The sequence below is a fragment of the Aedes aegypti genome, chromosome 1, assembly GCF_002204515.2.
Source record: "Aedes aegypti strain LVP_AGWG chromosome 1, AaegL5.0 Primary Assembly, whole genome shotgun sequence".
Classification (NCBI taxonomy): domain Eukaryota; kingdom Metazoa; phylum Arthropoda; class Insecta; order Diptera; family Culicidae; genus Aedes; species Aedes aegypti.
Genome location: NC_035107.1, coordinates 256685775 through 256710151, shown reverse-complemented (window position 1 = coordinate 256710151; position 24377 = coordinate 256685775). Strand labels below are relative to the sequence as shown.

Sequence of the window (24377 nt, the reverse complement as noted above, 5' to 3'; positions counted from 1 at the left end):
TCGCCGGCTTGATCTTGGCCTGTTACTGGCGTACACTCTGACTGACATATATGTACTGCTAGGCGATGCGACTGCGACGAGCAGATGTTCCGACCGGGCCTAATGGGACTTTATGGATTGGCTGGTGAGAAAATACCACGCGTGATATCTAGATTCAGGGTTGAAGTTGGGATCGAGTGAGAAAAGAGATAGATATATTCAAGGAAATGAAAAAAAAATTCCCAAAGAGCTTGAAAGCTTCTCCCAAGAAGCTGGAAAGCTTCTCCCAAGAAGCTGGTAAGCTTCTCCCAAGAAGCTGGAAAGCTTCTCCCAAGAAGCTGGAAAGCTTCTCCCAAGAAGCTGGAAAGCTTCTCCCAAGAAGCGGCTTCTCCAAGAAGCTGGAAATCTTCTCCCAAGAAGCTGGTAAGCTTCTCCCAAGAAGCTGGAAAGCTTCTCCCAAGAAGCTGGAAAGCTTCTCCCAAGAAGCTGGAAAGCTTCTCCCAAGAAGCTGGAAAGCTTCTCCCAAGAAGCTGGTAAGCTTCTCCCAAGAAGCTGGTAAGCTTCTCCCAAGAAGCTGGTAAGCTTCTCCCAAGAAGCTGGTAAGCTTCTCCCAAGAAGCTGGTAAGCTTCTCCCAAGAAGCTGGTAAGCTTCTCCCAAGAAGCTGGTAAGCTTCTCCCAAGAAGCTGGTAAGCTTCTCCCAAGAAGCTGGTAAGCTTCTCCCAAGAAGCTGGTAAGCTTCTCCCAAGAAGCTGGTAAGCTTCTCCCAAGAAGCTGGTAAGCTTCTCCCAAGAAGCTGGTAAGCTTCTCCCAAGAAGCTGGTAAGCTTCTCCCAAGAAGCTGGTAAGCTTCTCCCAAGAAGCTGGTAAGCTTCTCCCAAGAAGCTGGTAAGCTTCTCCCAAGAAGCTGGTAAGCTTCTCCCAAGAAGCTGGTAAGCTTCTCCCAAGAAGCTGGTAAGCTTCTCCCAAGAAGCTGGTAAGCTTCTCCCAAGAAGCTGGTAAGCTTCTCCAAGAAGCTGGTAAGCTTCTCCCAAGAAGCTGGTAAGCTTCTCCCAAGAAGCTGGTAAGCTTCTCCCAAGAAGCTGGTAAGCTTCTCCCAAGAAGCTGGTAAGCTTCTCCCAAGAAGCTGGTAAGCTTCTCCCAAGAAGCTGGTAAGCTCCCAAGAAGCTGGTAAGCTTCTCCCAAGAAGCTGGTAAGCTTCTCCCAAGAAGCTGGTAAGCTTCTCCCAAGAAGCTGGTAAGCTTCTCCCAAGAAGCTGGTAAGCTTCTCCCAAGAAGCTGGTAAGCTTCTCCCAAGAAGCTGGTAAGCTTCTCCCAAGAAGCTGGTAAGCTTCTCCCAAGAAGCTGGTAAGCTTCTCCCAAGAAGCTGGTAAGCTTCTCCCAAGAAGCTGGTAAGCTTCTCCCAAGAAGCTGGTAAGCTTCTCCCAAGAAGCTGGTAAGCTTCTCCCAAGAAGCTGGTAAGCTTCTCCCAAGAAGCTGGTAAGCTTCTCCCAAGAAGCTGGTAAGCTTCTCCCAAGAAGCTGGAAAGCTTCTCCCAAGAAGCTGGAAAGCTTCTCCCAAGAAGATGGAAAGCTTCTCCCAAGAAGCTGGAAAGCTTCTCCCAAGAAGCTGGAAAGCTTCTCCCAAGAAACTGGAAAGCTTCTCCAAGGAATTGGATGTTTGGATTGGATTGGATGGATTTGGATTGGATTTGGATTGGATTTGGATTGGATTTGGATTGGATTTGGATTGGATTTGGATTGGATTTGGATTGGATTTGGATTGGATTTGGATTGGATTTGGATTGGATTTGGATTGGATTTGATTGGATTTGGATTGGATTTGGATTGGATTTGGATTGGATTTGGATTGGATTTGGATTGGATTTGGATTGGATTTGGATTGGATTTGGATTGGATTTGGATTGGATTTGGATTGGATTTGGATTGGATTTGGATTGGATTTGGATTGGATTTGGATTGGATTTGGATTGGATTTGGATTGGATTTGGATTGGATTTGGATTGGATTTGGATTGGATTTGGATTGGATTTGGATTGGATTTGGATTGGATTTGGATTGGATTTGGATTGGATTTGGATTGGATTTGGATTGGATTTGGATTGGATTTGGATTGGATTTGGATTGGATTTGGATTGGATTTGGATTGGATTTGGATTGGATTTGGATTGGATTTGGATTGGATTTGGATTGGATTTGGATTGGATTTGGATTGGATTTGGATTGGATTTGGATTGGATTTGGATTGGATTTGGATTGGATTTGGATTGGATTTGGATTGGATTTGGATTGGATTTGGATTGGATTTGGATTGGATTTGGATTGGATTTGGATTGGATTTGGATTGGATTTGGATTGGATTTGGATTGGATTTGGATTGGATTTGGATTGGATTTGGATTGGATTTGGATTGGATTTGGATTGGATTTGGATTGGATTTGGATTGGATTTGGATTGGATTTGGATTGGATTTGGATTGGATTTGGATTGGATTGGATTTGGATTGGATTTGGATTGGATTTGGATTGGATTTGGATTGGATTTGGATTGGATTTGGATTGGATTTGGATTGGATTTGGATTGGATTTGGATTGGATTTGGATTGGATTTGGATTGGATTTGGATTGGATTTGGATTGGATTTGGATTGGATTTGGATTGGATTTGGATTGGATTTGGATTGGATTTGGATTGGATTTGGATTGGATTTGGATTGGATTTGGATTGGATTTGGATTGGATTTGGATTGGATTTGGATTGGATTTGGATTGGATTTGGATTGGATTTGGATTGGATTTGGATTGGATTTGGATTGGATTTGGATTGGATTTGGATTGGATTTGGATTGGATTTGGATTGGATTTGGATTGGATTTGGATTGGATTTGGATTGGATTTGGATTGGATTTGGATTGGATTTGGATTGGATTTGGATTGGATTTGGATTGGATTTGGATTGGATTTGGATTGGATTTGGATTGGATTTGGATTGGATTTGGATGGATTTGGATTGGATTTGGATTGGATTTGGATTGGATTTGGATTGGATTTGGATTGGATTTGGATTGGATTTGGATTGGATTTGGATTGGATTTGGATTGGATTTGGATTGGATTTGGATTGGATTTTTGGATTGGATTTGGATTGGATTTGGATTGGATTTGGATTGGATTTGGATTGGATTTGGATTGGATTTGGATTGGATTTGGATTGGATTTGGATTGGATTTGGATTGGATTTGGATTGGATTTGGATTGGATTTGGATTGGATTTGGATTGGATTTGGATTGGATTTGGATTGGATTTGGATTGGATTTGGATTGGATTTGGATTGGATTTGGATTGGATTTGGATTGGATTTGGATTGGATTTGGATTGGATTTGGATTGGATTTGGATTGGATTTGGATTGGATTTGGATTGGATTTGGATTGGATTTGGATTGGATTTGGATTGGATTTGGATTGGATTTGGATTGGATTTGGATTGGATTTGGATTGGATTTGGATTGGATTTGGATTGGATTTGGATTGGATTTGGATTGGATTTGGATTGGATTTGGATTGGATTGGATTGGATTGGATTGGATTTGGATTGGATTTGGATTGGATTTGGATTGGATTTGGATTGGATTTGGATTGGATTTGGATTGGATTTGGATTGGATTTGGATTGGATTTGGATTGGATTTGGATTGGATTTGGATTGGATTTGGATTGGATTTGGATTGGATTTGGATTGGATTTGGATTGGATTTGGATTGGATTTGGATTGGATTTGGATTGGATTTGGATTGGATTTGGATTGGATTTGGATTGGATTGGATTTGGATTGGATTTGGATTGGATTTGGATTGGATTTGGATTGGATTTGGATTGGATTTGGATTGGATTTGGATTGGATTTGGATTGGATTTGGATTGGATTTGGATTGGATTTGGATTGGATTTGGATTGGATTTGGATTGGATTTGGATTGGATTTGGATTGGATTTGGATTGGATTTGGATTGGATTTGGATTGGATTTGGATTGGATTTGGATTGGATTTGGATTGGATTTGGATTGGATTTGGGATTGGATTTGGATTGGATTTGGATTGGATTTGGATTGGATTTGGATTGGATTTGGATTGGATTTGGATTGGATTTGGATTGGATTTGGATTGGATTTGGATTGGATTTGGATTTGGATTGGATTTGGATTGGATTTGGATTGGATTTGGATTGGATTTGGATTGGATTTGGATTGGATTTGGATTGGATTTGGATTGGATTTGGATTGGATTTGGATTGGATTTGGATTGGATTTGGATTGGATTTGGATTGGATTTGGATTGGATTTGGATTGGATTTGGATTGGATTTGGATTGGATTTGGATTGGATTTGGATTGGATTTGGATTGGATTTGGATTGGATTTGGATTGGATTGGATTGGATTGGATTGGATTTGGATTGGATTTGGATTGGATTTGGATTGGATTTGGATTGGATTTGGATTGGATTTGGATTGGATTTGGATTGGATTTGGATTGGATTTGGATTGGATTTGGATTGGATTTGGATTGGATTTGGATTGGATTTGGATTGGATTTGGATTGGATTTGGATTGGATTTGGATTGGATTTGGATTGGATTTGGTTGGATTTGGATTTGGATTGGATTGGATTGGATTGGGATTTGGATTGGATTTGGATTGGATTTGATTGGATTTGGATTGGATTTGGATTGGATTTGGATTGGATTTGGATTGGATTTGGATTGGATTTGGATTGGATTTGGGATTGGATTTGGATTGGATTTGGATTAGATCCTACAATTTTAAGAAAAAAAACGTTCCAAAGTTCTTACAGAAATTCATTTGGGATTTTCCCAGGAAGATCTACGAGAACTTTTATACCAGTTCCTCCATTTATCCTTTCAAGAATTATATGGATTCCTTCAAGCATTCATCCACTTTTTCCTCAGGAAACGCTACTCAAATTCCTCCTGGAAATATTCGAGGATGTATCTTCCAGGAATTCCTCTTCAAATTTGACCTGGGATTCCTCATGAAGATCCTTCAGAAATTTCTCTGAAGTTTTCTCCAACATTTCATGCGAAAGTAATCCTGCAGTTCTTCCAATCGATTTCTCGTACGTTTTCAAGTAGAATCTTCATGGCTTCTTCAAAGCTAATGCTACAGTGAATATTTTAGTAATTCCTATCATATTAGCCATTATTTACTTACGAACTCCTTCGAAACTTCCTGAAGAGCCCAGAGAACTTTGTGGGAGTTCATCAAAGGTTACTCTCAAACAAAATCGAGTTCATCAGATGTTACTATGAGATTTCCTTTTGAAACATCTCCCGGATTTTTTAAAAATTCACCAATAATTTCTGAATAAAATCCTCGATCTCTTCTGCAGATATTCCTGAGAAAATGACTGGGGAAATTCTTTGAAAATCTGGGAAATTTCTCTATAATTTCTAGAATAATTCCTGGAGGAATGTTAGCAACAATCACTGGAGTGATTCCTAAAGAAATTTCCTGGTTACAATCTGAACGATAATTTTGAAGGAAATTCTAGAAAATCCTTAGAGATAATAATAGTTGAAATCTTAAAAATGTTGCAAACAAGAATCTTGATGGAAATTTTAAGAAAATTATGGTAAAATCATGGGATCTTCTCGTTCTTCTTTCTGGCATTACGTCCCCACTGGGACAGAGCCTGCTTCTCAGCTTAGTGTTCTTATGAGCACTTCCACAGTTTTTAACTGAGAAATTACTGTGCCAATGACCATTTTTGCATGCTTATATTGTGTGGCAGGTTCGAAGATACTCTATGCCCTGGGAAGTCGAGAAAATTTCCAACCCGGAAAAGATCCTCGACCGGTGGGATTCGAACTCACGACCCTCAGCTTGGTCTTAGTGAATAGCTGTGCGTTAACCGCTACGGCTATCTGGGCTCCGATGGGATGGGATAGATTCCTTGAACACTTATGATTTTCTTGAAAAACTTTTTTTAGTATCCGCAACGCGGAATTACATTCGGCTGATTCCGCTATCAGCCAAATTATTTTTCCACTGCAACTTGCAACACATCTTCACTCCACAACAATATTCACTCAACTGAATCAATCTCAAGTTTTACAAGCACACTACGGTAGTGAACCATTTCACCGATTCGTTTAACTTTTATTTCCCCTACGGTTAGAAATAACGCTGCTCTGGAGTAACCATGCTCCTAACCGTGCAACTTGACAGTGTGAAAGTTATTTTCTACTTCCGTGAATTTGAGAATAACTAATCATCTGTCAACTTTGTTCTAAAATAACTCGACTGTCAATGCTCAAATGGGTCGACCGCGAAGTTCAATTTAACCATTTGAGGGGAAAATAACGATCGAAATGTCAAATTTTAACTAGTAGTCAAACGAACTGGTGAAACGGTTCACAGCCTACAACCTGCATGATTTCAAACTGTCACTCATGTACGCTCGTATAATCATAGGTATTACCGTGTTTATATTAACCTTCTTAGAGCACGCTTAAATAATGCTATTTATACAAATCGACTATATTTATTTCCATCGACAAACTACGAATCCTACACTTCTGAAAGAATTTTTCAAGATATGTCTGATGGAATCTCTGAGATAACTTCTATGGCTACCCTTAGAAAAATTCTACGTTGAATTAACGAATTCTTTAGGAAGTCCGTGAAAATCACAAAATGCACTGCTGAAGAAATCATTGGAGTTCATTTTAAACAAACCTTGGGCAAATTTATCGAAGGCATTTATTTCATTAGGAATTTAAAAATTGATCCCAATTTAAAAACAAAATCAAACTTTCTTAGAATACCTAATTAAAGCTTTAATGAATCATTGTTCTCTAGCGCTACTTCGCCAGCTAGGGTGATCAAAGTATTTTGGACAGACCGTTACGCGTATATAATTTGGCCGTTTACGGCAAAATCAAATGGAGGTGGCCAAATTATATACCCGTAACGCTCTGTCCAAAATACATAAAACACCCTAATATTTCCATTTCCATGTCAATTCACTTCATAGAGGACTTCAACTCTCGATAATTTTCAGAAAACTAATGTGTTTCTGAACAAGAATTAAGAAAAGAAGAACTGTTGGTTCATTATTTCACATTTTTGCTAATACTTAAATGAAATCCACGTGAATAGAGGTTTCAGTGTAGAATTTACACATTGTCTGATTGATCTACCACAAACAGTAGCAGCAATTTGACTTCCTGCTTTTCCCTCCAATCGTTTCAGCCCGACGAATCCAGCAAGCATCAGCTGCTACCGGCAGTGCGACGCCCCCTACTGGGAGTAGCACCCGAAAAGCTCGAGCAACGCCTACTCGATCCCAACCTAAACGAGCTCAACGATCGTTCGTCGACCGAGGCCAACGGCGACGAGAGCAGCGAAGAGTACCCGAACGGCAATGGCCCCAAACGGGACAAACTACAGCAGCAGCTAATCCAAAAGTCCAAACTCAAGTCTTCCAACCTGAAGAGTACCACCTACACGCGAAACACCGAGAATGACAAGTTGACGCGGCACTTGAACAATGTTAAATTTGCGTTCGATGAACCGCAACCGCCTCAGACCGCTTCTCTCGCAGTCAGACCAACAATACCAACAAAAAGCGCTCAGCCCGAAGAGTTGATTAAATTAGATGACGAGGCAGGCTCGAAACGAGGTGAAGATCAAGTGGATCAAAATGGCAACGGGAACTACGACGTTCTTCCCCCGGCCCCGCATCCACCTCCGGAGGTCATCCTGCAGATCGTCGAAAACGCCGACGAAAACAGTAACCTTCACCTGCAACCCCCGGCTGCCGCCCCGCCGGATGTAGTCAAAAGCAGCACCGAGAGCATCCCCTACATCGACGACGAGCAAGCTCAGGTGCTGCGAAGTCTCAACAGCGACCCCAACAAGGTGCGCAACTTTCACGATGCTCGAATCATTACCCTCACGCCAAAGAATGTCGGCTCCCAGGCCGAGAAGATCCGCGGACCGTCTAGTCCGGAACTGCGCCAACTGGTCCAGGCCAAGGTGTTGCAGCAGACGGATGGGCCGGACGTAACGCAGATCCGATTCACGCACAGCTTTCACATACTGGCCAGCGGGTGTTGCGATCGGATCTGCCAGCACTGCCATCTGGTGCTCAGTTTGGATGTGGCCTTGCGGTGTGCCGTGTGTGAGTTCACATGCCACCAGCGGTGCGTACAGCTGCAACAGGTGAGTGATTGCTGTTTTTTTTTTTTTTTTTGGTAAACTTTGATGACATTATGCGTGCATTGCACGAGTATTTTGTGGAAGTTGCACGAATGTTTGCTTGAACTGTGAACTGCAAGCAAGCATTTTGTTATTAAAGTTTAAATTGAATGAAAAGAAAGAAAACATGAAGTAATAAACTGCACGGTCTATCACAAATATAGACGAGTGTGTTCGGAAAAGGGCGTGAAATTGACCATATAAAATGACTGTTCACTACAGAGTGCATCCGTGAACTTTAACTCCCAATAAAAATAATGGCAAAAGTCTTGAAATGAATTTTTCATGTTCAAATAAAGATCCTATATGCACAGACAAACAGACGTCACACTCTCATCATTGTCCATCGACCACCTTTTTAACGGTCGATTCAAAAATATGTTAGGTGGCCAATCCGCCACCCGCAGCGCTTGCTCCGTTTTTGTTCGTGTTTGACGTTTACACACTACCGCCATCTGTTGGCCCGTCGGCCAAACACGCTGATTTTAGCATTGGGCGTACATGTCCTCGTGACTATGATTTTGATCGAGATTTGTTCTAAGTGTTACGTCTGTTTGTATGTGCTATATGTTTATCTCTCCTTCGGGTAACTTTGGTATATATGCAATTTTATAAAAAAAAAACAGTATGAAATATTTGCACTATCTAGTTATATGGTGCCTGAACCTAGACAAAAACGATTCATATGAAAACGTTCAACTTATTTGTATGACCCTCTTTTCAAGTTATTTGAATACGAATATTCCTTTACTCAAAACTTCAATAAGACTTCTCATTTTATTCATTTAATCCTTTCATACCCTAAAGTTTATTTTCGAACTGCGTATCATTTCTTACTAATCGTTCTGGGCATTGGTATATTTCTATACATTGGATTTGAATTCTAATAAACTTGTTACCAACTCAGTTATTGGGTCATCAAGTGGCTCGGTAGCTAAGTTGGTAAAGCGCTCGTCTAGCATACAAGAGTCCTGGGTTCAAATCCCAGCCGAGCACGTGGATTTTTTTCATAATTTCACCCATAATTTGTCTATCTTTACCAAGCGTAGTGAGACACATTTGGTTGTTAATTCTTCAATTTTATTCTTGAACATCCCTATCCCTAAAAAATTGAGTTTTTGTGGTACTTTTGGGAATATGAATTTTTTAAGAAGACATATTTTATTTTTCATCTAACAAAAAAAACATTATTGAGGTAAACTCAAGGCTCTTTCTTTTTAATAGTTTCATATATAAAATGTAAACATTTGTGTATTGCACATGAAATGAGACTTAGGCATTTATCAGTTATAAAATTATTTTTATTTTAGAGCTACGAAAAAATACAAAAAATCACAAAGCATACCCTGTCTATAAGGCAGGGTTGGGTATTAGAGTGTTAAACATTTTCGATACTCAACAGCATGTGTAGCATCTAAACCTTTCAATCAACCGACTAAAAGCATATGGCAAACATGTTTGCGCAAAGTGATTCTTTGATTCCCTGAAAGGTCCTTAAAATTGAGCCTAGTTTATCCGAAAATTTGACTAACAGATCTGTTGAAGTTCATTCTGTTTTCTTCGTACATTTTACAAGAGAGCTTAAAATACAAGCATGTTTGTCACGTTCTTTGAAGTACTGTAAAAACATTTTTTGGCTAATTTTCGTAAAGTTCTGGAAAAAAAATTCGAATATCGTAGAAAAATAAAAAAAAGTGTTGAAATTGACGGTGCAAGTTTTTGAATTTTATCCACCTTGGCATTGCTGTGGAGGGGAGCAAAGCTCAAGGCACACGCTTGAACATAGTCATGCTACGGATTAAGTATGGTTTCAACGCTATTTGATAAACGGAGTAACTACCCATAGGAGTAGAAAAAAATCAACTGGTTGGCTGCAACGGTCAATATTTTGTTTCAATTTTTAAAAATGATCAGCTTTCATTAATTTATTATTAATTAATTCTTGAACTCATCTATGGAATCTGATAATTTTTTTTAATACAAGTAATGGTATCAGTAATTCTAGCATCCCGACCAGTGCATTACAACAAAGTTGTAGAAGATTTTGTTACTAAGTTAGTGCCGTTTTGTTTTATATAACCCAATTTTTTGTACACTTAACGAAATATAAACAAAATGTTTAATTTTAAACAAAAATGTATATCATTATGTTTCAAATCAAACAAAAAGACAACTCATTTAGTTATTTTCCATAAATGAATTTTAACAAAATTTTGTATTTTCAAACATGTATGAGCAATTGCTCTCAATCAACAAATTATGTTATAATTATGATCAATGACAGTATACTTGAATAGATAAGGTATACTCACCCAATAATACAAACAAGTGAACCAAAAGCAGTAGTTAAAATTAACAAAAATTATAACACACAAAATCTTGCACGAGAGTTCAATGCTTACTAGGTTCTCGTGCAAAATTAGAACGCGCACAGTTCACTTTAGGCTCGCATTCAGTTTAAAATGCATCACTGCTATGTAGTAGCAAACTTTTGTTAAGTACAACCAAATTTCTAGTTTGAAAATCAACAAATAAAATTGGTTGTTTAAAACTAGCTTGGTTGTTCTCTGTGTAAGCATAAGTTCATGATGCAACAATCGGTATTTTTGGGAAAATTGTTCATGCTTTCTCTCTTGAACGAAAATTACAACCATAATTCTGGACAAAAATTTTAAAAGTGCCCAAGAGATCTAGAGCCTTTTTTCAGAAACGTTGATGTTGAGCCCTTTTTAGCCCGTCCACGCAAACTAACAACACAAGAAAGATTGGTGTTAGCTCTTCCAGGTAGTGGTATTTATGAGCGTGATCAAGTTGAATTGGGCTCAACAGCGTCTTGCAATGCCAATATTTACCAATGTCGATGTGCCCTTTTGTAATGTTTGGCCAGAATTACGCTTTAGGGATTATATTTAATTAAGAATCATTCCAACAATTTCTTCTTCGTTGTAAAACTCATCGATTACATTCCATTCTAGTTGCTCCTGATAAATCACTCGGGATTTTGCCTTTGATGACACCAGAAAAGTCCTTGGTTTCCTTTTTAAATCCTTTTTTTTTCAATTTTCTCTTTTAAACTTCGAAATAATGCAGCCATGAATAATTTAAAAGTTTTTTTCAGAGCACTTTTCCAAGAACTCTTCTAGAAAATCTTCCGGCAATTCCATTCCCTTTCTAGAACTAATACAGAATTGATACCAAACCACGAATTCCATCGGAAACTTCTGCAAGAATTACTTTGGACAGGGATTTATCTAAAATTCACCCCAAGGATTTTTACCGTAGCTTACCTTGTGCAGTTTAAAGATCTTAGCAATGTTTCTAGGAGTGCTGATTAACAAAATGCTTCGAATAATGCAATATGTTCAAGAATTTTCCCTGTTTATCTTTTCAAGCATTCCTTCTCGGATTACTCTAGGAATTACTTAGGGTATTACAGAGAAAAATCTTATAACGATTCCTGCAAGAACTCCTCCAGGAGTTTTCTGGGATATCATCAGATATTTTAAGTATTTTATTCAGAAATTCTTTTTGTGGTCATTTTTAAAGAAATTCATTCGAGATTTACAAAATTTAAAAAAATAAATCAGGAGCCAAGAATTTAACCAGAATGTTTTGGATTCCTCCAGATATTATAACAAAATTTATCAAAGACCTCTCGCATAAATTTCTATCGAGATTATTCCTGTGACTTCCCTTCAATATTTTTACTCAGAATAACTCCAAACATAGAAACAAGAATTCTTCCAATGGTAAATTAGAAAGAAGTTAAAATGTAAATTCCTTAAGAAATTATTTCTTGAATTCCATAAATTTTGCAACGGATTTTCCTATAAAAATCCAGGATACATTTTAAAAGAATTCTTGGTGAAATTTGTGTAGAAAACTTTTAATAAAATTATGAAGAAATCTTTTAAACTAAGCTCAAAGAAGTATTAAGAGCTCATGAGAAAACAACTAAGGAGTAAGGAGTTTTTAAAGAAATCGGCAGATAAGTTTTCACATTAACCTCTGTATTAATCTTGACAATCTAAGAGTAATTATTTATCCATGGAGGAGCTGTTGGTGTTGATTCTGAGAGAATCCTTGAAAGTATTTTCTGTTACTTATTTTAAAAAAAAATATTAAAATATTTTACAGTTTTTTCTTAAAAATACTCCTGAAGCTTTTAAAAAAAATCTCCAGAGGAGGTGCCCCATTACATTAAAAAACAAACAACATTTTAAAGACATCTCATGTACTTCATTTAGGTGAAAATAAATCGAAGCCACATCTTAAATTTTCAAGAGCAAACATCTGGAGCACCAAATCGAAGGTTTGGCTTCGATGCATTCACGTTGAAAACTTGATCGATTGATCACTCGCTGGTGGTAACCAATCGATTAAATTTTCAGCTCAGCACGCTGTCTGGTTCTCTGGATTTGAAAGTTTGAGGTTTGGCTTCGATTCACCTTTAGAATCTATAAAGAAGTTTCCTATCTAGCTTTTTTACGCTAGCATGCAATCATGCAATACATTTCAAATCACCTCTCTATGACATTTCTTGCCTACTTATAATATTTTGTAGTTGGATCATAGCAATATTTTAAGTGGAACAAATTTTCATTTTGCGTAAAACAAATATTTTTTAATTGGTGTATCTAGGAGACCAAAATATGTCAAATGTTTTATATCATATGCTGATTGCAATAATGCTTATTTATTTTAGGTGGATGAAACTGAATTAATTGTGGCTAAATTTACAAACTGGAAAGGAATTCCAAATTGCACAATACGAAGTCTGAACCTAGACGTATGCTGGTGATTTGAAAATAAAACAATGCTATTTGTCCTTGGTTACGTTATTACGATAGCTTTCTTCAGCGAGCCTTTCGAAAGTGTGCAGAATATAGTGATGTGGGGTTGGGTCATTTGCCAAAGGAAAAGTCTTTAGAGCGTAATAAACGGCCGCTTTCCATTGACCTTAGAAATTGGTAATGCAAGGGAGAATTATGTTTCTTTGCTAGGATAGTTCGTTAGCAAAGGCAGCTAGTTTTTATTCAAAGTTAGTTGCGGTCTCTTGCAAATACTTATTTGTATTTATCTAAACGTATTATTTCGGTACCTGATGATAGAAAAAAGCGGAAAACGTGCGGTATATAATTCCATTGTTAGCTCAACGCAAATTGCATTTGTTCAAAAAATGTAATTATTTGTTTTGTAAATTTTTCAGAATCCTAAAATCATTTCTGCAACACCGATTATCGGAAACGAATGGCTAAAGAATAGTGATAGGACCTTGGATATGATCCTATTTGACGTGATAGTGACGATGTGATCTTGCGCGTTTATTGAGATGAATCCTAATAAATGATTGCCTAAAATCATAACAATATAAGATTTTAGAAAAATGGTTGATGTAACTATAATAAATTGAATACGAAGATGTTTTAGCTGCACAAAAAATCAAGTGAAAATCTAAGACTTCACTATAAAAGTGAAGTAGTAACCTATTAAGACTTCACTATAATATGTGTACGCACCCAAGTAGCACACCATGTCATTAATAAATCACAGCAATTTGTGTGTAACAAACTCAAAGAAAATGGCAAAGCCAATGCAACGAAATATTTAACAGCTATGTAACGAAAAAAGCGCAGGAGGTGGAGCCAATATGTAACAAGTGAAGCAAATTATTACTAGTCACATATGAATTACAGTCGTTTAAATTGCTACAACTATGCAACAAACAAACACCGCAAGTTAATTGCAGAATCCTGGACAAAATGTTACTAAAGTACATGTCGTTAAATTTAATTTTAGCCAAACAAAATATTTACAAAGAAAAACAAAATCAAAAAGAGAATTTTAAGCCATTTAATTATTTTAAGCCTCTTCATATTTACTTTCATACTTAAATTACCGCAACTTTTAATGCGATTCAATATTTACCGTGATATTTTATATGATACTTTGGAAAAAATACATGCGCCTCGAAAATATAAGCATTTTCTCCTGAAATTTTTGAAATATCAATTGTTGGTGCATGCAATATGTTCACGGTACTGATCTATTTTCGATTCACCATCCACCATCTCACATGCACTACCTTCTAAAAGATTTAAGCATAGGTACGCATTCATCAATCCTGATTACATTGCTTATAATTAAAATAAGTTATAGTAGAAAGTATCAAAAAATCATTTTCTTTTAAGTTTTCGAAAATGTTTTACGTTAGAAGCTTGATATTTAAGAATAATGCAGATTAATCATATGAAATCTACAAATAATTGTTGATATACAGAAATTTATGACCAGTAGTGTATAAACATAAATCAAATTACTGTCTAGTTTCATATTAGTCACTCGTGATTGAAGGTCATGTTTTGACTTATATTAAATTTATTTGCAACCATTCATAAAGTTTCTTTGTCACCAACTTCATACTGCTTCAGGTTACATATAAACGAGTAAGATGCGCTGTAACGACAAAGTAACTTTTTGTGCATTCTGAAAGAACTGATGCACAGTGGGAATAATAATAAAAAAACCTTATCATAATAAATATTCAATATTGTTTTGTATGAGTATTTTTATTGTCGGAATGTTCAAAACATATTAATACTCTCGTGATTAGAGACCTTAAAGAGAATTATATTTTATCCTTTTATTTTTCTTGAAAATTGTTTGCACAATTTGATCATATAAACTTCCAACGGGTACTTTGTAATAAAAAAAAAAAAACAAGTATAACAATTAAAGGCATAAGTACAATGATAAGTCCAACTATAGCATTTGTTTCGTAGTTCTGGTTCATCATTAAAAGATAATATTCTGTCCAATAAGAAGGATAGTTTAGCCCATTGTGCAATACAATAACATAATTGTTACATTATTGTTGCAGTTATGTCAAAAAAGTTAGCAGGCAACCTCGACAGTCTTCGGAGATATATGCTGCAACGCAGCTGTAACTTTCTCTGTTGACTGTTTACTAGGTGTTGTTTGTTTACTCTTGTTCTAAATTTATGGTAAAAAGTAATCTTCAAATTAACAAATGAAGAAAATTAAATTGGTTGTGAATTTTAATAGATGAACGCTTTAAAATCTATGGAAATAATTGAAAAAAGTGTGCTTTGTGTTGTCCGCAAGTGTCGTGCGTGTAATCGTCTGAAAACCGAGTGTAATGAGTGATCCTTGTCATCGGTATTGAAACCATTTCGACACAGAAATTCAATGGCATGCCGAAAGTAAACATATATCTTTATAAAAGAGAGATTTTAACGTTCTATACCATTCATTTTATGATATTATTGTTTATTGGTTTTAATATGTTTCCTACATCTAAAGCGACATACAATTTTTAAAATCATCTAAAGGTTCAGTTGCGGTATAACTATTTTGCAATTATTGATTTTCTTGTAACAGTGTCAACAACTGCAGTAACATAGAACTTCATTGAATTTCTACAATGTTACTGAAGGACCGCTTTGAAACTGCTTTATGATTCACATTTTTTCTAAGGTTTCTCGTAACAGAATGACAACACTATTGTAACGAAGTGAAATTATATATGTTTCTCTGTATCATAAGTGTAATTCCTATGTAATTCTCTCTATTTTTCTTATTCACTGGACAAGTTACAAGTGCTACTTGGGCAAGAAATGTCAAAATCAAATCACCCCTTGTCGTTTTAGAGCCAGCATAAAAGCTGGATAGAGATCGATGGAACAATTCTTGACAGACATGGTAGAGTCTTAGAAGATAATGGTTAATGCTAGGAGTAATTTCTAAATAAATATCCCAAGAAACCAAAATAAATAAAATTTAGAAAAAAAACTTCGAAATAGGCCTTTTCATGTGCCAGGTTCGTCTATGCATTTATTTATATCGGTGAAGGACCGGTGCTAACACGGGACAGTCATCTCCATAGGAGAACTGTCACAGAGCTTCCCGAACAGCTGATTTGAAACGTCTTGTGAATAGGCCTATCGTTTAAAATTTTGTTCTGAAGTAATCATTGATAGTATCCCTAAAACAATCATAGAAATAGTTTTGAGTGTTTAAGCACAGACAAACAGACGTTACACTGACGAAATTTCTATCGACCACTCATTTAACGATAATTTCAAAATCTCTATGTTACAAATCTCACAACCAGAGGCGTGCCCTTCGCTTTTCTTCGTGTTTGACGTTTCACACTACCGCCATCTGCAGGTCTTGTTGCACGAAACAGTATTTCATGCAACGTGCTCACCAGATGATGATGGTGTAAACTGGGCGACGGATTCTAACGAATTTTGTTCTAAGTGTTACGTCTGTTTGTCTGTGGTTTAAGCTTTATGTTTGACAGAATACATAACCGGAGGAATAATTCAAAACAAATTCTGGAGAATATGAATGAAACAGGAGGATGGATGTCCTTCATAGTTTAACGTTTCATGCAAAAAGGGTGCAGAGGTTGTGCATAACGATCATTTTTGTGTAAAATTCGTGAATGTAATTTTAATCTCGTTCTCTTCTGAAGAAATTCTTGAAAAAAAATCTGACTGGACTGCTGAAATAAATTGATAGAAAATTTTGGCAGAAACTCTTGTGAAAGTCCTGCAAAAATAGCTAATCAAACAGGAGTAATAACTCGAGGAATAGGGTCCTAAAGCCCTGATACAGTGTAAGTACCGAACGCTTGAGTTTTGACCAGAAACACATATTTTCTCAATTGTTAACTGTTTTTTGTTGGTTTAAGTAAAAAAAAGACATTTTTCCTGGTTTTTTTGAGATTTTGTTGGTGTATTTTGTTCACCGTAGTTATCCCTACCGAAATGTCATATAGGAACAACCCCATTGTTAGCACTTTTTAAAAAGTATAACCACAGTGGAAATTTGTCGGCGAAGTGAACGTGTAACATGATCAAAAGTATCAAGGCTCAAATTTGGACTAGTTTTTTTTTAATTAAAGCTTAAATATGATAGAGTTGTTATTTGAGCGGGAAAATTTGCCAAAACTGTAGGACACGCTTTGTCGTGCTATTTAATTAAAACAAGATTTTAACAAAAAAAATTAGAACCCATTTGTTGAAGGAAAATTTGGAAGACTGCTGGAAAACAATAGCATAATATCGGATAGGTAATTTGAAGAAATATATAATAAATTCGTAGTGTAAACGCTCTTTTGGTGGATATTTATAGACTGCTTAAATTTTATAGGAATTAAAACTTATGCGCAAATTTGTCCACAAATTTCATCACTGTCTTCGTCGATGATTCCGTTAGTTACTTTAGTTGACGTTCGTGCACTGTGCGTGCATTGTAATCAAGCCTCATTACTTTAGTGCATACTAAATTAGGCGGGTTCATGTCCGAAATGGATACCAGCGATGTAACGCCTGCACTCCACAGGAAGAGTTTCGCCAATATTCCGAAAGGGGTCTCCCGCTGGGCGTTACCCGGGCTCTCGAGTGCGCGCGAATCTCACTCACTCGCAGAGAATGAGCCGCATGCAGTGGATGGCGAGAGTAGAATCTTGTTGAGTGAGAGCGAATCGAACTGCAAGCAGCGTTCGGCGGCGTTTGTAAAAGCGTTTATTTTGTGCGATGATGTCTCGTTGAAACCAAAACAACCAAATGAAGTGTAAACATTTTGTGATCAGTGGCGAGAGCATCGAAACTTTACAAAGGTAGGTTTACAGCACGTGCTCTCTTGCCGTTGAGATGTTACCCCCGCGTGAACTGTAAATCTGAATAACATGTGCTGTAAAAGGGTTCGGTTGTTTTGTTGTAAAATGCTGTAAAGTGCCGCCTCGACGATTCAACTCAGTCGTTCGATTCAATCTTCAATCAAACCTTGTGAACAACCGTGTACTGTTGCTTGTTTTCTCTTGTGCGATTGAAGTGACTTCGAGCGGGTTTCTGTCCGAGTGATAAGATAACGATCTGCCGAAGGGGAATCGGTAGTTGATTGAATTGCTCAATATGTGCACATCAACGGGGATCGACAGAGCTCTGTGCCCTTGTGCGAAGTGTGTCGAATACGGGCTTATCCCGTATTTCTTAGAATGGCGTCGAGTCAAGCGGTGGAAATTACATTAGGATTTATTGATATTTGATTGACTTAATTGAAAGGGTGTATGATGATTACATTGGTACGTTAAATGATGACATTGAGGATTACATTCTTAAACGACTGTCAAATGTTTGCTATGCAAGATTAGTTGAAAATCCTTAAGATTTGTTGGAACGAATCAAATTCGCTACACTCAAAACTTGATGTGTGGCCGAATGTCCCATCCAAACTGTTCATTAGCAAAAAATATGAACTTTCGTTGATGTGAATCATCAGTTTGTCCAACACGACCTTGGACGACAGCATCGTACGGATTTTTGTCCAGTTTTTAAATTGTTCGAAATCTTGGCTTTTTTATATTTAACTGGAAATATGCCAATTCAAAACATTCGGTCAATTTATTTTTCTTTCATCATCACCTGGGGCTTTAAGATTTTTGATTTATTTTTATTATCGTAAATTGAAATCGTGTTTCAAAAAACCTGATTCGTTCACGATTTTTGAAATTGCCCTTCGAAACCCCTTGAAACGGATTCAACAATAACTTCGTACCGTCCGTTGAGATGTGGGCGTGAGAAACGCCAAAGCCCTCACAGCACACCTTGTACCGGTTGGTATTTTCTTCGGATATCCACAGTTGCTCACGGTTCGCTCCGGAACTCCAACGCAAACATAGCGAGCCATTTAATCAGACCAGTTTCCTTCTTGGGGTAGAAATCTTGTCTCCCTTATTAGCAGTGTCGTCGTCGTCGTTGTCGTACGAAGTGGACGAATATGAATGAATGACTGCGCTACAAACTTGCCGCCCTGTAGCACTCGCGGACGGAGGCGGACTTATCGGGTTCGAGGGATTGATACGGCAAGGGTATAGGATCGTAAACTTGATGAAATAAAGACCGCGACGGCTTCGAGTGGCTTTTCATTCATTTCATAATGGTTGGGTTTCTGAATGTTGGGGGCTGGTACGCTCTCTCAATCTGTGGGTTTGCGTTTCCGCTGCAATGGATAAGGAATGGGCATGAAAAGTGCATCTTGGAGGGCTCGGTTTCTTCAGATATGTTTTTTGAGAGTTCAGAGACAAATGGACCTCGATGATTGTAGTGATTTTTGATCACTCACGGCGTATCATCTAGAAATGCCGCGGATACCAGGTCTCTACGTATCAAGTGTTAATCGATTCTAGGTCGAAATACAACATTTGGGTTTATTCTACGACTGGCGTGAGGTGACAATTGTCGGTGTCGTCGACTCGAATGAAGTGGCTCGCCGTTCAAATCAAATGGAGAGTTACTTCACTCGAGTCGACTATTGTCACCTTGCTATACGACACCGACAATTCCCACCTCACGCTACTCGTAGAATAAAACCAATTATTGACTGATCATGGACGACAACAGCACCCTACTGAGGCTCACAAGATTGATTGGAGCAACTATCAACGGTGTGTGAAACTGCGTGAAGATCTCGGGCGAACTGTATAGTTAGTTCGAAAGGATTATGGACTTTCGTGTCTACCGTTCAATATTGCGCTTGAAGGTGTCATGCGAAGAGTCATACTTAACAGTCGAAGTACGATTTCCTCGAAATCCAGACAATTTGTCTACTTCGCGGGCGACATGGATATTATTGGGAGAAAATTTGAAACGGTGGCAGATTTGTTCACCCACCTGCCCATTTGTTCTCACTGGTGGTGAATGCGTCGAAAACAAAGTAGGGTAACCAATATAGTTTGGACCTCTATATATTTTGGACCCCATGGGCTATTTCCCTGCAAGTTTCCCAGTTTAAATCGAAAGACCAACTCACTTCGCATGACATTTGGAAAGATAGGATTATTCCGCACTTGCATCAACCGTTTGTGCATAGAGAATGAGTTTATTTAATCTGAAATTAATTTAATTCAATCGGTTCATCTATGCAACCGTTACAACACGTTACACACAGAAAATGAAGCCGTCAGAAATTTCTCAAATGTAAACAAAAACTTTTTTCGAATTTCCGAACTAAAAGCGTAGAATTTTTTTCGTTTTCCATTGTTATTCGATTGATTAGACTATGGGCAAGCATATTATACAACCAGTTTCGTGGACTTTGTCGCCAAACGATAAAAAACACCGGGGGTCCAAAATATATACTTTGAGGGTCCAAAATGTATTGGTGTGTCCAAAATAATGAAAAGCAGTACATCACAATTCAATTATTTTCGACGTTTTCTGGATCCTACATGACCGTTTGGGCATTTCTATCTTGTAAAGAAAGTTTTTCTCTACATTTTGGCATGTTCTTTGACTTGGTTACGCTGTGCAATTAATTAATTGAGACAAAAAACTAAAATCACTTCCTTAGGGGGCTTGATAATTCTCCTCAACATCATCAGAGTTCGGTGACATGCTCTAGAGCAGCGTGCTGCCAGTGCCTCTTTGCGAGGGAGCCAAAAAATGCTAAGCAGCGAGGCAACGAAAAATGAGCGAGGAAGATGCAGCACAAAAATAAACCGAGTTAAATTCCATCAAAAAAGGGTGCTCTCACAACTCCCCGAGGACTGTCTGTTCGGGCGGCAGACTCGAGAGTTCCTTTGAAGTGTGAGTGATGGTGAGCATCGCAACGAGTGAGAGAGAGTGTCTGAAAAAATCCTCGCATTTTTCTGCACTCTCACTCGAATCGCTTGAGGATCTGTGTTGAAAATTTTGAGTTTATTTTTTTCTCCTCAGAAAAACGGCAAAATCGCCTCCTCTTTGCCTCGCAGAGGAGTTTCTATCAAGCCTGTTAGGGGGTCCAAATTTTTATCATAGGCATGACGTTTTCCATAATCTACGATATGGGCTCAGACAAAGTTACAATACGTTTACAGATATCATAGAATTAGTTGATTTTATAATAAATGAACTTGACAACAAGAAAATTTTTGGTGCTTTCTTTTTGGACCTCAAGAAGGCGTTTGATACGCGTAATCACAGGATTCTTTTAAAAAAGCTCGAAATGAACGATATTCGTTGTGTAGCAAACAATGTAATTCACAGTTATCTAGAAAACTGCAAGCAATTTGTTTTTCAAAATGACGTTCAAAGTTCACTTAAACCCATCAACATAGGGCAGTAATATAGGACCGATCTTACTTCTTATATACATTAAAGATTTAGGAAACTTGCAGTTACATGTGGTGTCCTAATTATATGCTGACTATACTGCTATATTATCCTGGATCTTCAAGTGAAACATTAATGCGTTAGGTGGAAGAAGATTTACATTGGTGTACTTCAGTAATAATCTAGTCTCGCTAAGTTTATCAAAAAGTTTTGACAAAATCTAAGGTAACATTTTTCACTTTCAGGAAAAAATAAATTTCAACAGCGATGTAACGATAGGTACATCTATCATAGAACGAGCGAATACTTCAAATGTTTAGGTTTATCGTTAGATAAAACTTTGTCATGGAAATAGCATATTACTTATAGAGAACATGTGGTATTATGCGTCGTATTTGTACTTTTGTGACAAAAAAGGGCCCTTCGATCTTTTTTTTTCGCCTAAGTACATTCTAAGCTCAACTACTTGGTCCCTGTTTGGGAAAGAACATGTATTTAAAACTCTCTTCCGTACTCACACGTTGTGTTTTGGTAATTCACACAATATTCTACCTTGGTAACCTTTGAATTTCGGATGAAATTAAATATGAAAAATAAATAATTTTGCAGCTTAAAAAACTTTAGTTTTGGGAACTTGTAATCAGAAGACACAGTGTGTTTGTTTGACAAATTGAGACATGAATTTGTGAAAAAACGCGTTCTAGTGAGACTCGAACTCACGACTCCGTGTACGCTAGACCGGCGCTTTAAACAACTAAGCTACAGAACACCTTATGATTCTGCGGAATAGAAAGCCAAACTGAATCCGAGTACTAACTATGAACTAAAACTCTTTTAACTAAGCTGACATTTCTGCCGTCTCCTCCCTTACTACCGCACTGGTCGACTCGTTGGGGCCCTTTCAGCAGCGGTGGTGGTTGTCGTCGGCTTCTTTGTCTACTTCTTGGGCATAAAACGCCGCCGAAGCGACGGTCCTTGGCTATTAGCTAGAGGGAGGAGACTGACTCCTTTGGTGGACCCCCTAGCGACATTGGTGTCGAATCACCAGACTAGCTACTCGCCTTCGAAGGTCTGAATCCGCAGATTTCTGCCACGGAAGGGAAGCCCCTTTTTAACACGCCTGTCTTTGTTCTCCTTGACGATCAACTACGGGGACGAGAAACTCTATTGACTGAGCTCTACTGATACCAAACCATCATCTCCTGCCACCGTGCTCGACATTTTATGCTGATTTTAGTTGGTTGTCGCTTTCTCAGCAACGGGAGGAGATAGAGGCCTTATTTCATTCCACTCACCGATACAATTTATACGATAATTCATTCACTAAATACTAAACTCACTCGCAACACGATTCAAATAAAATAATTACGAAAAATTAACATATTAAAATATTTACACAGCACAGTGGTGGTTGATGTTGCCAACCAATACTAATGTTCATCACCAAAACAACACAACGTACGGTGACAAAACACACCACGTCGAAAACGATCAAATGTGGGTGGATTACACACGGAATATAAAATGGGTGTGAATACACTCCACATAAAAATTACACAAAATGAGATAATTGTAACCACAGGTTACAAACTCATCAGTTAGTTTCTGACGTTCTGCACAACAGTCTTATGGATCGCAATATGCAGTTTCTATGGAACAATCTATAGAGCTTAGTGACATTAGAACCCACGTAGACTAGCATACGCTCGTCATACTCAGTTTGTTTTTGTTTTCCTCAAAGAAACTTGCACACACTTTCCAGACTCATCAAAATGCATATGGAAATATTACCCAATTTGAAATATTTACACCCGGTTTCTGGATGTTTTTCTAGACTGAGTGCATATTGTTTTCCTCTAAGGTTCACAACTACATCTACACTAGGGCACTCATACCATTGGGCGTGATAACCACTATGGAAGCATCTAGCAAATAATTTTCAAAGAGCAAGAGCCACTACAGTAGTTACTCGATTTTATCACTATTCGTTTTAATATCGTTTCATTTTATCACTCTCGATCTTAGCATGGTTTTCTGTTTGATTTTATCACGTCACAATAATGCCTATTTGACCTAACTCTTACGTGCTTTTCATTTCATAGAGTAAGGTGGGGCAAAAGTTCGACCTTAGTGGTATAACCAAAGTTTCCAGGAAAACAATAGCAGTTAAAACAAAACAAATACCATACAGTGAACCTTCAACATATTGGCTATACTTTTGCTGAACAAACTTGTGTCAAAATATTTACTCATTTTTAGTTATAACAGTTTCAAAATTGATTGTCTTATTCGAACTTTTGCCCCACCGGTGGGGCAAGAGTTCGAATATAGTGTGGGGCAAAAGTTTGCTGGATAAAACACAAAATATCGATCCTTTTATGACAGGCATACCTTACACCAGCCGTAAACTTAAGGCCCAAACGCAATGATAGCGGAACGGCAACGGAATGCGGAACCGGTTCGCCAGCATGAACTATAATCAGCTTGTCGACTCAGTGTTGATCCAATTTCATTCGTTGTCAGCTCAGTCGAGATGTTGTGATACATGCTGGCGAACCGGTTCCGCATTCCGTTGCCGTTCCGCTATCATTGCGTTTGGGCCTTTAAGTTTAACGAAAAATACGCACTAAATTTTCATCAAAAAATTGCCCAAAACCGAGTTAATTGTAATATACTCAAAAAAAGCAGTTTTTTGCAAAACTAAGTGGAAATGTAAGACTTTGGTGATAATTTGCACACGATCAGACAAATTCAACTAAATTTGAAGATAATATGTGGATTTTAGGCAATTTGCAAATTTTTCCGTGATTTTATACATGGGTCGAACTTTTGCCCCGCTGATTCGAACTTTTGCCCCACTATGGGCCAAAATTTTTTTTCAAGCATTTATGCAAAAACTAATACACCTCAAAGCAACCCTATGATAGGCCTAGAAACGCCCTTACATAAAATATTGAAAAAGATGTTATCTTAAATTGGTTCCATGCAACGAAAGTTTGACCAAAAAT

General features: G+C 37.7%; 1 protein-coding gene across 1 annotated transcript in view; it reads left to right on the top strand.

Moving 5' to 3' along the window:
• The window catches only part of LOC5576344, an 877728-nt gene that overhangs the window by 279651 nt on the left and 573700 nt on the right, over positions 1 to 24377 (top strand). The window contains 1 exon segment of the mRNA XM_021837621.1: positions 7241 to 8212. Coding sequence (XP_021693313.1) covers positions 7241 to 8212 — 972 coding nt within the window.